The 14,045-nt window shown below is 43.5% G+C and overlaps 1 protein-coding gene and 1 long non-coding RNA gene across 4 annotated transcripts; both read right to left on the bottom strand.

Moving 5' to 3' along the window:
• Window positions 1-1,135: 1,135 nt before the first annotated feature.
• Window positions 1,136-6,535, bottom strand: LOC124683552 (flavin-containing monooxygenase FMO GS-OX-like 4). Its single transcript, XM_047218048.1, has 7 exons — window positions 6,014-6,535; window positions 2,792-2,887; window positions 2,538-2,681; window positions 2,361-2,443; window positions 1,710-1,849; window positions 1,405-1,572; window positions 1,136-1,320 (listed from the first exon to the last, which is right to left on the bottom strand). Exons 1-7 carry the CDS (start codon window positions 6,533-6,535, stop codon window positions 1,136-1,138), a joined length of 1,338 nt encoding a protein of 445 aa, XP_047074004.1.
• Window positions 6,536-9,364: 2,829 nt separating this feature from the next.
• LOC124692930 lies at window positions 9,365-13,425 on the bottom strand. 3 transcript variants are annotated; one of them, XR_006999795.1, is made up of 6 exons: window positions 12,582-13,425; window positions 12,166-12,399; window positions 11,164-11,417; window positions 10,386-10,519; window positions 10,128-10,223; window positions 9,365-9,878 (listed from the first exon to the last, which is right to left on the bottom strand). It is a non-coding gene; the product is annotated as an uncharacterized LOC124692930 (long non-coding RNA). The 3 variants fall into 3 exon arrangements; XR_006999794.1 differs by having other exon boundaries at window positions 10,128-10,519; XR_006999792.1 differs by lacking the exon at window positions 10,128-10,223.
• Between the last annotated feature and the right edge of the window lie 620 nt (window positions 13,426-14,045).

Genomic DNA, 14,045 nt, shown 5'->3' with positions numbered 1-14,045 from the left:
TGATTATGAAACTAATCATCCATTAATCAACAAGCTAGTTTAAGAGGCATACTAGGGACTTCTTGTTTGTCTACATATCACACATGTACCAATGTTTCGGTTAATACAATTCTAGCATGATATATAAACATTTATCATAAACATAAAGATATAAATAATAACCACTTTATTATTGCCTCTAGGGCATATCTCCTTCACTAATCGAGGCCAGCAAGTCACCGCAGTGAGACAAAGCTTGGAAAGAGACGGTTTGGGCGAGGGGAAATTGTCTTCCCATCTGATTGTGGGTCCCATGTTTGGTGTGTGAATATATAATTCAATTATTGGTCCAAGCGTTATGTATTTTCATGTGTATTCCTCCCCTCAATTAGAAAACTTGGCACTGTTGTTGCAAGGCCCACCTCTCTCTTAGACAAGGGGATAACGAGTTGTGCTAGGTGCATATGCGGTCTATTCATTCGAGCATTTTTGGCGCTCTCTCTCTAATGATTTATATTGGTTTGTCAACATAAGGACCGCCATTCGGGATTAATAAGACATGTGAGACAACAAGCATGTACAATCTAAACATACACATCACAAAACATATAAGGTCATATCCAAGATTAAGTTACTTAGACCCTACTAACAAGCATTACGATAATGGCATGACAATGAAGGACAATGCCATCGAGAAAGCATGCAACCATACAGGCATACACATGCATAATCGTTTGCAGTTACTTGGATCTGGTCACTGATAATGCATACTTATGAGGACGTGGGCATAGCCCAGTGGTTGGGGTCGCAGTGGCGCACCCCAACGACCAGAGTTTGAATCCTGTCAGGAACGAATTTCTGGAATTCTCACGCCGAGGTCCCGCTTCTACTATATCATTTAGTGTCTAGTTCCTCCTAGCACTAATTCATTTTTTTATAATGCATACTTATAACATAAGTACCAATAGGAACAATGACAAGCGGGAGAGAGGAACAATAGAACATTACCATATGTGTTTTAATTTCTTTCCGCATTCTGATTTTGTATGCAAATTAAAGGACCTCTTGAACAATTTGTTGGCCAATATAATGGACAAGATATTGAGTAGGTCTATAAAGAGTCCAGGTAAATAGCCCGTTGTCCAAAATCGACCAATTATAAATACTTGGTTAAATCTTGGTATGCCTGTGATAACAAGTGAGTGTCTTCCCATTCATCTCGCCAATTTTCCGGGCGATCTACCATGTTCTTCCTTGCCGCTAGGTACATTGCTTTCCTCCACCCCTCCATCATATCCTTCCCGCATTGTTCCGCCACCCAGTCCTCATACTCAAACTGCACTCCAAGTAAATATCAAAAACAAATTATGTATTGGCCATCAGCGATCTAGTTACATGATAACGGATCTATGCGACATACCATGCATGCTCCGAAGTCATGGGTGAGCCTTTTCGGGCAACCGCGAGCTTCCATTTTGGAGTAAAATTCGGCAACATCCTCCGTCATCTTCTCTTGCGACGGGAGCTCGATCCTTCCCGACAGAATTCCAGCAACCCAATTGCTTTGGAGTTCGAACAATGGAAAAAAATATAGTCTGCATTGAAGGAGGTTAATTCATATGCATAAATGTATCAATCGGATCTGAGCACAAAGCTAATCCATGTATATAGAAGTCATACACACTCGAGTCTCACATCCAAGAGCATAACTAATCATCAAACAAAACTTACTCTGAAGGGCAGTCCGATAAATGAGATTTGGGGAGCCAAGTGTGGCGGGAACACATGCTCGTACAACGGGCCCACACGGTTGTCGTCCACACTGATACCAACAACCTCCTCATCGAGGAACGGGTAGCTATATTTATATCTAAAACGTAATTAAGACAAACAAAGACACACAAAATAAAGGAGATTAGCGAGCAGAGCTTGTATGTTGGCAAAATTAGGGAGTGATGTTTTGGCATATGGGTGCGTATGCTCCCTTTATTTTGAAATACATGTTAGACATATTTTAAAATGTCAAAAATTGAAACAAAAATTCCGCACGTACATCTTCATGTGCTACACGCTCACAAAGTCGTTTCATGAAAAATCGACATGTCATGTGGCGTGTATAAAAAGGACAAAATTCGGTGCTGAAATAAAGGCTTGTCACAAGATAAATTTTCTCTTTTTCGCTTAGACTACACAAAATATCATTTTTTTCGTGAAACTTGACGAATACACATATATTATGGAGATGTACATGTAAATTTTTTTGTCAAATTTTTTTAACACTTGCAAATATGTTTTTATGGTAGAGGGATCATATGCACCCGGGAGCCGAATTGAGTTTCTGAAAGATATATGCATACTCTAGTACATACTTAGTTACTTACCCAGTACAATGGATGATGGCATCAGCTTTGACGCGATTGCCATCTTGGAACACCACGCTACCATCTGCCTCCGCACGCTCGATCTGCGAATGTTCCATGCATTCCAAATACCAATTGCAATGATTTATAAATCTCTGGAAAAAATATGTATACACCAATCGATCTTGCTGCTCCTACCATGGGATGCAGCCATAGGTTGGGACGTGCCGTACGTTGCATTTCTACGCAGGTGGCAGCCGCAACATGGACCTCACTGGCGACACCGGCGATGTCCCTCGAAATGTCAAATCCACTGGTCGCATATCCTACAACCACCACAACCTAGACACCAGATCATATAAGTACGTTGCAAAATTAATACTCGAAGTCAAATTACCTGCCTACTTAATATGTACTATATTTATGCTCAAGCTGACTGATTAGTTACGCACTTGGCCGTGAAATGCTTCAGGCACGCGGTAGCTATGGCTATGCATCTGCTTCCCAGGCCAACTACCGATGCCTGCACACAAAATCGCTAAATTAAGCTCACTAGCATGAAAGAAGGGTTAGAGACCTAGAGGGAGCATATGCCTCCGGAGGCTAAATTGAATTTTCGAGTCCACCAACAACTAACAATCTTATATTTACTAATTGGAGGCACTATAGGAGTTATCACGTTAATCCACATCATTAGAATAATTAAGACAGTTAGATTTAAAATTAATGGCTAAGATTAGTTAAGAAAGTCGTGATTTATAATGGTACAAAAATGTTACGTTGCCACGTTAGATTTGTTTTCTGTAATTTATAGTGCGACATGGATCATGATAAATCCAAAATATAGTAGGCACGAGACTACAGATAACGTGGCAACGTACGTCTAATCTGGAAAGCTCAAAATTTAAACGATGGTCTTATAGAGTCCAACATATGTACGTCCGGCTCAAGTACTTAATTTTTTCCTGCTTGGGCGCTCTACAGTTCCGTCGTCAAATAGCCCTAGCTATCAATAGTCCACCTTGATCTCTCCATGTTGTCTGCTTTAAATATCCATTGCATGGTAAAACTAATAAAGAATCCAATCAAATCTCCTTCAAGCTTCAAGCTATATCACGATCAGTTCCAATCTGCTTCTCCAATCTTGGTTGGGTCTTGCTGCATGTGCCGGCCGGCCGGCAAGTATGACGCCTACAATGTTGCAGCTAGGTTTGCTGGAATTCTTGATGGTATCACTCGCCGAGGTACGTCCTCTTTCTACAACATCAGACAATGTTTGTGGTATTCTATGATAGAGACATTGCTGAAAGTCAGATCCGACGTATTTCTCACCTACAACATGCAGTAACGTGCAAGACTGGTGGCGTAGTGTTAGCCATGAAAGACCATGGCACTGTGTATGAGGATGACGGGAATTCAAATCTAATTTTGGCTGAATCAATGAAAATGTTAACTAAGCAGTCTGGCTTCATCGCTGTCCAAACTGCTAGCAGTCTTAATAATGGAATCATGATCGACTTTCAGCCATTCTTTCCTGGAAACTGGTCACGGCAATCACGTCCCTGATGGGTCCAGTAAGTTTTTCTACTTCCGTTCATATCATAATGTTCTTAATTTTAGAAATTGATGATTTGTAGGTGCTTCTACAATTCGTTGCGTTCATATCATACTGTTTTTTTAGTTTAGAAATTGAGTTGTAGGGGCTTCTCTAATATTACATTAGCTCAGCGACATGCACATCACACAAGATCGAAGGTTTCACTTGCAGCAGAAGTTTAGGGAAGAACGGCCGAGCAAGAGAGTCTGAAAGTGCGGCAGTGTGGCTGCGGGACGGTCGTGTGGCTGCGGGATGGTCGTGTGGCAGCTGCGAGCTGTCCGGTTCAAAAAACTGGGTGGCCTTCTCCGTAATCGAAAAATATGGGTAGAACCAATCTCCATGTACTGCTCCTAATCCGTAAAAACGTTGCATGGAGATTCAATATGCGTACTGCTCAAGCCTTGATGAATTATCAATTTATGGCGAAAGCAAATCGTCTAGAGGATTATGTGGAAAAAGCTGAACTTTTTTCTTGATAAACTGGAGCCTCCAAATTCAATGCGCTGTATAATTGTGGGTTACAGTCTAATTTAGAATGGAATACATAACCTATTTTCACACAGTTTTATAAGGGCTTTTTCATTTCCTGGGTTAGCACATTCCAGAATTGTAATTATGGGCTTACAGCTACATAAGTAACTTTATTATATAGCTCCTAAAATTTTAATATATTTATTGTATATTTAAAAATGTCTATTTGCTAAATTTACAAGTGCCGATGTGTTTTAGTGTGTAATACATACAAATCTAGACAAATCTGCGAGAAATATATAGAGCCGGAGGGAGTACTCTTTTTGTATTGGGTAGACCGAAGTAATGGTGTGTACGCACCTAATTGGCAAACAAGTTTTTTTGGCCTTCTAAAGTTATAGATTAATACCGAGTTATAGATATTGCAATCAGAGAACATTAATAAAAACATAACTTGAAGTAATTATTATTTAGCATCTAACTCGCAATTTAGAGGGTTTTCATGATGTTGTTGCGTCCTATTTTTTTTTTAAAAAAAAACATAGACAATCTATGGTCATATGGCAAAAAAGGGGCTTACCTTTTAAATGAAGGCATCATCCGTATTTATGTTATGATGAAGATTAAAAAAAACCTCATCGTTGTACCTGTATATGGTTTTAAAAAGTATTGGTACAGTAACATGACTTTTTACATTGTTGTTACCAAGCTTATGTCAATCAAGATGCACAGTTCCTTTCTAAGAAAAAAAATCATTGATTGAATAGATTTCATGGAAGCTATTTATATAAACTGGAAGTGAAGTAGTAAGCTCAAGGATGAGCTCTAAAGTTATTGAAAGGAAAGAAACTAAGTCCACTAAAATTAGGATGTAATTTTCTCATTCTAAAATTTCATGAAGTGCTAACGAGGTGGATTACTTGATAAAATATATTCAAGAACTAAACATCGATCATACAAGCACACTTTCTTGACTTTCTAAATAAAACTATATTGTATTTTGTATTCTTTTCTTTCTCACATACGAGTACAAGCCATAAATGCAAACTCAATAATTGTGCACTTAAAACCTTCTCCACATTTGTGTCATGTACGCATAACAATGAATCATTTTGTGTTTCTCATGCATTCGAAGATATAACCATGTCTTCTGACAAATGGTATATCAAGCACAAGTGAATTCTTAATAATTTGCATGATGGGTAAAATAGCAAATATAACTCTAGCCTGTGCAGGTGCACGGGTTAACGACTAGTTTGGGTAAAATTGTGATTCCCAACAAGTTATCCATACGTGTTTAGAAATTCAGATATTGACAGTCCACATAATTGAAACTTGAAAACATGCCTTTGTGCTAGTGTGAATTTGGTCCAAAAATGCATCATTTGCCAGTTTCCTTAGCTCCTGTAAGATTATTTTATTAAATAGAATTTGCCGTCAATTCTGAATTACTTTCTCAACTTCAGATGATAAACTTGATTGACATAAAGTAGTCGACGAACAACTAATAAACGAAGAGAGTATCTTTATTTTACTGGTATAATTTCTTAGGTGTAAAATACGGCAAATAACGATTGACATAAAGGTCGAACCGAGGCGTGACGACGCGAGGCGTGACGAAGTGGCCGTTGCAGACCACGACGGCGTCGAACACCTCCTCCACTGGTCCGCCGCTCCCTGCGAGCTCCGAGGTCGAGTGCGACGTCACCCTCCAGCTCGCGCTGGCTTCCCTGCGGACGCTGACCACCTCCGTGCGGAGCCGCACCATTCCGTAAAGGTCGAACCGCCGTGCGAACTCCTGGAGGTAGCGGAGCACCTCCTGGTGGCCGGGGAACCTGCGCCGGTCGCCGTCGCCTTCGCCGCCTTCATCGGCGATGAATGGGAAGTCGGAGAAGCCAAAGCACTCGCGGGACAGGTTGGTGCGGAGGGACGCGTAGACGCTCGAGTGGACGGCGCCGGCGCCGAGCAGGTCGGCGGAGGCGGCCGGGTCGTAGAGCCACGTGCCACCCACGCCGGCGGCGCGCTCGAAGACGACGGGCCAGTGGCCCTCGCGCCGCAGCTCACGTGCCGCCACCAGGCCGGCGGCTCCCGCGCCGATCACGGCGACGTGGAGCGATCGTGATGGCATCGGAGGAGCTCAGGCTGTGGGAGAAAAGGTTTCCAAGTCTCCTGCTCTAGTCGTCGAGTTGTGTGTGCGTCGTCTTCAGGTGGAGCTGTTGGCCATAGTAACATTTTTCAGTTCAGTCTTGTGCTAGTAGGTCATTTTTTATGTTGCATTTGAGAATTGGGATGTGTAGTGGGGGTAGCAGACTCAAATGGTGATCAATGGGACAAAAGCAAAGTGGCTGCCGAACTCCCCTCACATGTGTTAGCTACGGAGTATATTATTACTGTGTAATGATGATTGTCTTTTGCGATGAGAGCATTTTTATTAGATACAATCTTATTAGCAACCATTAATATGGATCGGAGGGTGTACACTAAAATGTCACATCAACAACTAGTGATGATTGTTAAATCAGAATCACGTAACCTTCTCATGTTTGCATTGCGTTGGCTTATCCGTGCGGTGTGCATTAACATAAACAACAATATAAGTCCCTCGGCGGCGATAACCATGGATTTGTTTTGGGTAGAATCAACCCCGATCTGTGCCAGCGACCATTTTCTGCATTTTCTGATGGATTCCCACGTGACATTGCAGTGACATTGCAGGCCCGCACGCAAAGGATGGATCGGGATGGTGCAAGGCGAGCCAGGGTCCAAGGGTTTCTGTGGTCCCAAATTCGGCGAGCTGGGTATTGTTTGATTTTCAATCCATCCATTTCGCCAAATGACCGACAGTGGGGATCGGGGTTTGAGTAGGCAAGTGGCGGCAGAAGAGCTTGTTTTTAAAAATATAAAGTGGGATCTTCAACGGCAGATGGGTGGTCCTGTTTGGCATGGAGCCCATCCAGTGACAAGGGAGGAGAAGTAGTCGGTACCAGGTCCCCAAGGATGCATTCCTTGTTCAATTTGCTCAAGCCGAAATGGAACAATGTCACACCTTCTAGGGTTCAGTATCGTGGTAGGTGGGTGGAGCTACCACATCGATTCGGTGACCCAAGCCTGCTCAGGTTTTGTTCGTTTAATCACTTGAAGCCCGGAATTGGTCTGGATTGAGCCCATCATCTGATTTTCCAGCCCGCGAGGTTCTTTTTCCAGCACACTAAATTTTGCTCTTCGTTTACTCCATGATGAGAAAAGTCAGAAAACTAGCCTAATTCATCCCGGCCAGGTCTTCTCATTTGGTCTGGATTTTCTTTCTCCCCACTTGGCCCGTGGAAAGATTTCTAAGACGCGGTCCATCGACAAAGTAAAGGACTGATCAATTGGACGGATTGGGCGAGACTGAACCGAATAAGTAATTTTTTTGGAGGGATGAATCAGGATTGGCCTGCCATGGATCGGGTGATTGTACGGGATCAACCCAATCCCTGTCTGGAATAGTTCCATGTTTGGATTCAATCCGGAGAAAACGAACAAGGCCTCGGGAGGTGGTGGCCTGGTGGGGGATTCTATCCCGGAGGGGATTTTAGGTATGGGTCATGGGAATGGTGCCGCCGGCCTGGTGGGGGATTCTATCCCGGAGGGGATTTCAGGTATGGGTCATGGGAATGGTGCCGCCGGCCTGGTTGGGGATTCTATCCCGGAGGGGATTTCAGGTATGGGTCATGGGAATGGTGCCGCCGGCCTGGTGGGGGATTCTATCCCGGAGGGGATTTCAGGTATGGGTCATGGGAATGGTGCTGCCGTGCCGGTGATCAAACAGGTGTTGGCTTGCAGCAGAATTTCTCTTGGGCGGGGCAACAAGGTAATTACACCACCAATTTCTGGTCAAATTCTGGAGAGCAGCAGATTAGGGGACCGATTGGGTTTTATGCGTAGCATGTTTTCGACTAGAAAAAAAAATCTAGAAAAATGACAATGCTATCCTCAAGTTTTGGTCGGTTCTGATAGAATCCTATAGGTCATGAATATGAAGATCAGGAAATGAACTGCAATCAGCACAGAATAATTGACAATACGTACTGGTTGGATTCCCATTTGGTGTAAGAAACATGAACAACATAACAGCTGTTTCTACACCAAGAATTAAAACTGAGGCAGAAAAAGGGGAAAAACTGGCGCAGAATTGCAAGATTGGTCAAGCAGAATGATATTAGACCAATGGATCATATCAATAATACCATCTTTCATGCCACTACTGACCAAAAAAAAAGGTCAAATAAGACAAGAACTATCATCACTTCTGTATCCATGGTCACAAAAGCACCGCAAATTACCAAATGGCTAGGAAGGGGAAGAAATTAGAAACCTGGAACCGGGATATCAAAATTGAATCTGATATAACAGTAACCTTTACTTGTCGCAGATGGTAATGATGTTTGTGAAGCTACAATAAAACTTCAGGAGTTACTGCATACTTTTACTGGCACACCTCACAGTGCACACAGTAGCTGTGTTAACAGTAGTTCTCTAACTCACAAATGTAACATTAATTTCTCTTACAATCGAAAAATTCTAACAAGGAAAAGATGATAGCAACAGTAAGACATGCATTGATATATCTGCTGCGGTTGGGGCTTTTGTGTTAGACTAGATGACCCGTTGCGCCCCGGCGCAAAAAGCCCGACACATCGAAACCGTAAGCACCTAATCTACGATAATATTTATTTGCACGCTAAGACTCATATTTTGTAACCTTAAGTTATATAGTCTTTTGTAATTATGATGAAAACATTATTTTTTTGTGATTGGCGTGCATACTCTTGTTGGAAACCTGATTGTGCCATGTGTAGGGTAAACATAAACACAAGAAGGAGCGATGGTCTTGGTACTTGCTCTCATTCTAAAACTGAAACACTCGAATTAAAGTGCAGGTTCTTATCAAATACCCTATACCAAACACAGAATATTCAAAAAAGAGCTAAAATGTACAATGAAGACCTTACTAATCTTTAATCACATCCCAAGCAGCCAAGTCATAGGGACACATGAGAAAGTAGTGCTCAGACCTTTCGTCACATCTGAAGTGAGCCAGTGCCCAATATTCAGGCAATCATGTGCCAAACGGCAAAGGTTTCATCTTGTAGGTTTGACAGCCGATAGCATCTGCCAGTGTTTCTCCTCGCACACAAAAGTTTGGAACCTGAAGTACTTTTGAACACGAAGGGGAGGCTCGTGCCAGCCTGTCAGGTCATAGGTTGACTTGACTGAATCTGAATAAACGCCACCTTTAGTACGTGGCCATGTGGCAAATAGTAAAATCCCCCGAAAAAGGGTATTGCGTGATCTTGGTTTCCATGCCGGGGAGAAGAATACTCTGATTCCCTTTTGCCTGATTCAGGATTAATTATGCATCCACCTTATGTCATTCTGGACTTAGAAGAATTAGAGACACCAGCCCCAGACGTTCATCAACAACCCACCTGTCACACAGATTCGCATACTGTCACGGAATTAGAAACAAGGACTAATTAAGTGTTATAATAAATATGACCAAAATTTATATCAATTTACAGTTCTATATGGTTCCAGCAAGCTATGCAAACCTGACTTGCAAAAAATACAATATAAAATGAAGGATTGTACTGAAGCTACAAAAAATATCTAACATGATCACAAAGGCACCATATTTCAGTCAACTACTCATATTTATTGGACAGTTTGAATCATACCACGAGAAAAGGAAGCCTGCATGCCTGATCTGTTGCCTCCAAAAATACTTGGCGCAATACATAGTACTTATAACCCAAAAGTTGATCTGTGTCATGCTATATATTGTGCAATTCAAAATAGAGTGGTAAAAAAAAATAGAAATCCTTAAGATTCATACATGGTCAAGCAAACAGGTTTTTATTGACAATTCATTGAACAACAGGAACTCGAGTGGTCAGAATTAGAGAGGGATGAAACATAGAAATATGGAAGCTTACCAGCTGCTGCATCTTTCAAACAGATATTGCAACCACTTCCTCCATGATAGGCACATGTTGCCGCCAAACCGGAGGGCCTCAAACCTCCATTCAGCCTTGCCTCTGTCTCAAACCCAATCTGGCCACCATCGTACCTAAAACACACAGGGTGCTACCTTTTCAATGGTCTTGTGAGATACAAACATCATTAACAGCTCTCAACTAATTCAGATGAATTACATTAATCTAAACATTTATATTTGATAACAAAACATCACCGGCCACAAGCTGCACCACGTTTAATATGCCATTAAATTAAATAGAGCAAACAAGTTAATATCCCAACAGTTTTAGGCATGTCAGTGAGCAGTGCATATTCAGCTAGACGCTACTACTATTCTTCAGTGAGAACTGGATGGAGATGGTAACACCACAAGTAATCAGGAGAAAACCCTGGCATATCCAAAATCAACAAGTTTTCAATATTAAATGATCATTGATCCTAGGTGTCTACTCCCTAGACTTTCAGCACAGTAATTATAGACATAATTAAACCTCTCTGAATACTTGTGGTGTTACCCTGGCACAACTATCTGCTTCTGTGGGTGTTCCTTGCTCCCTATAAACCACTGATCTTCCTAATTATAGACATAATTAAACCTCTCTGAATACTTGTGGTGTTACCCTGGCACAGCTCTGTGCTTCTGTGGGTGTTCCTTTCTCCCTATAAACCACTGCTCTTCCTCCTACCAAAGAAAATCTATAGACATATAAATAGAGAGCAAACGTGGTGATGTACCTTGCTGCCTTGCCATGCCTGACATGGAGGGGGCATAGAGGTGCTTGAAAGTTGGCAGAAAGAAGCAGCTATGGTAATCAACCGAGAGCAGCAACAATCACACCCGAAAGCGCTACGGAGAGGGCACTTTACCTCAAAGAAACAGTTGAAGTTTAGTCTCATCAGAACCGCCTTAGGGAAGGTGCTCTCTGACTTCCCATAAGTCGACTACTCCTTAGAATAGTGTACATCGAATTTGATTTCTTGTTGAACTCCTGAATATCACCAAGTATATGTAAGTTCATGGTACATATACTAATAAAACTAAGCGAAGAGATAATACTTTCTTGAGTGATGTGCTAAGCACTGGCACATAATTATTTGTTTAGAGAAGGCTGATAGTGATCAATCTCCAACATGTTTGCGCCTGTAAATTGCAACTTGTAGAAAGGTGTAAACAAATCTTTATATGTATTGAAATACATCCATATACTTAAGAGTCAGATAATAGATGGCACTTCCCAGCATTTGCAATTGAATGTAAACCTAATCAGCAGCCAAAGGTCCAACAAATAACAAAAGACACAATTTTCAGATAATAGACAGCACTTCACAGCATTGCACTTGAATGTAAACCTAATCAGTAGCCAAAGGTTCAACAGATAACAAAAGGAAAAAATTCATGAGTACACAAGAAAGGGGAATGCAATGGAAAAATGACAGAAATCCCTTCAAGTGGCTTTGTACTATAATCTATCCTCAAGTGGCTTATTATTGAAAAAATGTCAGATTCGGTTCAAGTATCTTGGTACAGAGTAAATATAGTTTCATATTTATTTACCTTCTAGGTGTTCTTGGACACATGAGAATAACGCAAAAGGACATTTGAGCGAGTACCAGTGAGTGTAATTAAAGGCTATCTCCACAGCATGCCCAACCAAACGATTGAGGACATTATTTCAGAAGAAACAGTACAAGAACGTGGGTTGTCGCTAGAGCAGTAGAGTGTAGGCTGAACATTACCTTCACAGGGAATTCTCCCATGGATATTTCACGCTGAGCAGCTCAGGGACGCGGCCAACGGCGCACACACGGATCGCTAGAAATTTCACCGTGAGCAGCTCAGGGACGCGACGACGCACAAATGGATCGCTAGATGTTCAACAACGGCAAGAAGCCAGGAAAGCTTCGACGCTGAGTCCCGCCCCATCCGAGCTACTCCTACAACTTCACCTTATCCGCTCTTGTCTCTCCTAGCTGAAAAGCAGAAATTAGTTTCAGATAATGGAATCAAACTGGAGCTAAAGCGGGAGGAAGGAGAAGGAAATGATTTGTCCTGGCAAAGGCCATGGACAGCACGGGGGAGCCTTCCTGGCTTGCTGTTTTTGTGGGGAGAAGAGGAGGAGCGGCGCACAGGAAAAGAAGAGGCAGCAACCTACCTCAGATCGAGGGCTCCTCCTGAGCGCCCAGGGCCACCGAGAGGAGGCGCCGCCGCCCCGTTCCCACTCTGCTCACCGCCACCACGTTCATTTCTGGCCGCCGCCGCCCCCTTCAATTTCGGCGGCCGCTACCGTCGACGGGGTTGCAGAGGCTTCTCCCGAGCAGCACAACGGTGAAGGCGTCCATGGTACCCACATCAGCCTGCAGGGCGCCGTCGTGGGGCTCGCGATGTGCCGTCGCTGCTGGTTGTCCCGACCGGCTCGGTCCGCTCGCTGCGAGGTCGTAGGTGCTTGGGAGAGAGACGAGCATCCAGCCGCCGCCGCCGCTCGTGTGCTCTCTCCGTCGCTGCGCCGGAAGACGACGTCGAGGGCGGAGGAAGAGGAGAGGACGAGGCATCGCCGCCGCTCACCTCCGTGCGCGCTCCTGCTGCACCTCCTCCGACGCACGACCGCGGATGCCCCTGTTCCGCTCCATCCAGGAGGAGAGGCGGCGCGCCAGTGGTCTCCTCTTCCTGGGACTGCCATCTCTGGCCTCACGTGGGGATGGAGCAGAGGAGACGAGAGCGACGCGGAAGATGGCCGGCCTGCAACCTCCACGACGCCGCCTCCAAATTCCGCCATCCACAAGTACCGGAAACCACGTCGCCGCCGGCAAGATGGGCGACGACGGCTCGATCTAGTTTTCACCGCGACCGCGGGGGAGAGGAGACGAGTGGGACGTGGGGCTCTAGGACGGGAGGTGATTGGACGCTTCTCTCGATCTAGGGTTTCACCGCAATGTGGACGGGAAGAAAGCGACGTGAAACGAGCAGTGTCCCGGTCTCCAACTACCGGGCCCCGCACGTGGCTGGCCCCAAGCGTCATAGACTTGGTGGGAAGCTGAACATGTGAGGAAAAAATTGACAGCATCGGATGGCTATGGTGAAAAGCGGGAGGCAAGAAACACTGTGGCATGGCAAAGGGACGATCAGGATTGTTTTGCCCCTTTGGGTGCCCTGGCTGGCCGGGTAGAGCAGCAGCCTTTTAGAATAGAAATGTAGGCAGACTGGCAGTTGCAAAAAAAAAGAGATGATGACTATCCTGTAGATTAATGCAACAAATTTTCTAATAAAACTTTAGATTGACAACTTATAACCTTCATGCTCTAGATTGAAGTGTTTGTCATTTCCAAATAAAAAACAGTTCCCAGCAAGAAAAAAGGGAGTTAAGCTACATGACTGTACAAAATCTGTACAATGATCAGAATGCTGTTATAGCTATAAAACTGAAGCAAGAGAAGAAAAGGAGAAAACGGGTGCAGAATGCCCCATGATTGGTCAAACTGAATCATATAATCAGACTCAAAACATTATAGCAGTATCATATATCATCCCTCTCCTAATCACGAAGGTCAAATAAGAAAAGAATTATCAGCACTCCCGTGTCCATGGACGCAAAAGCTTAATAGAAGAGAACTGATAAATA

This window comes from Lolium rigidum, chromosome 1 (assembly GCF_022539505.1).
Source record: "Lolium rigidum isolate FL_2022 chromosome 1, APGP_CSIRO_Lrig_0.1, whole genome shotgun sequence".
NCBI lineage: Eukaryota > Viridiplantae > Streptophyta > Magnoliopsida > Poales > Poaceae > Lolium > Lolium rigidum.
This window is presented reverse-complemented; position numbering and strand designations above follow the sequence as displayed.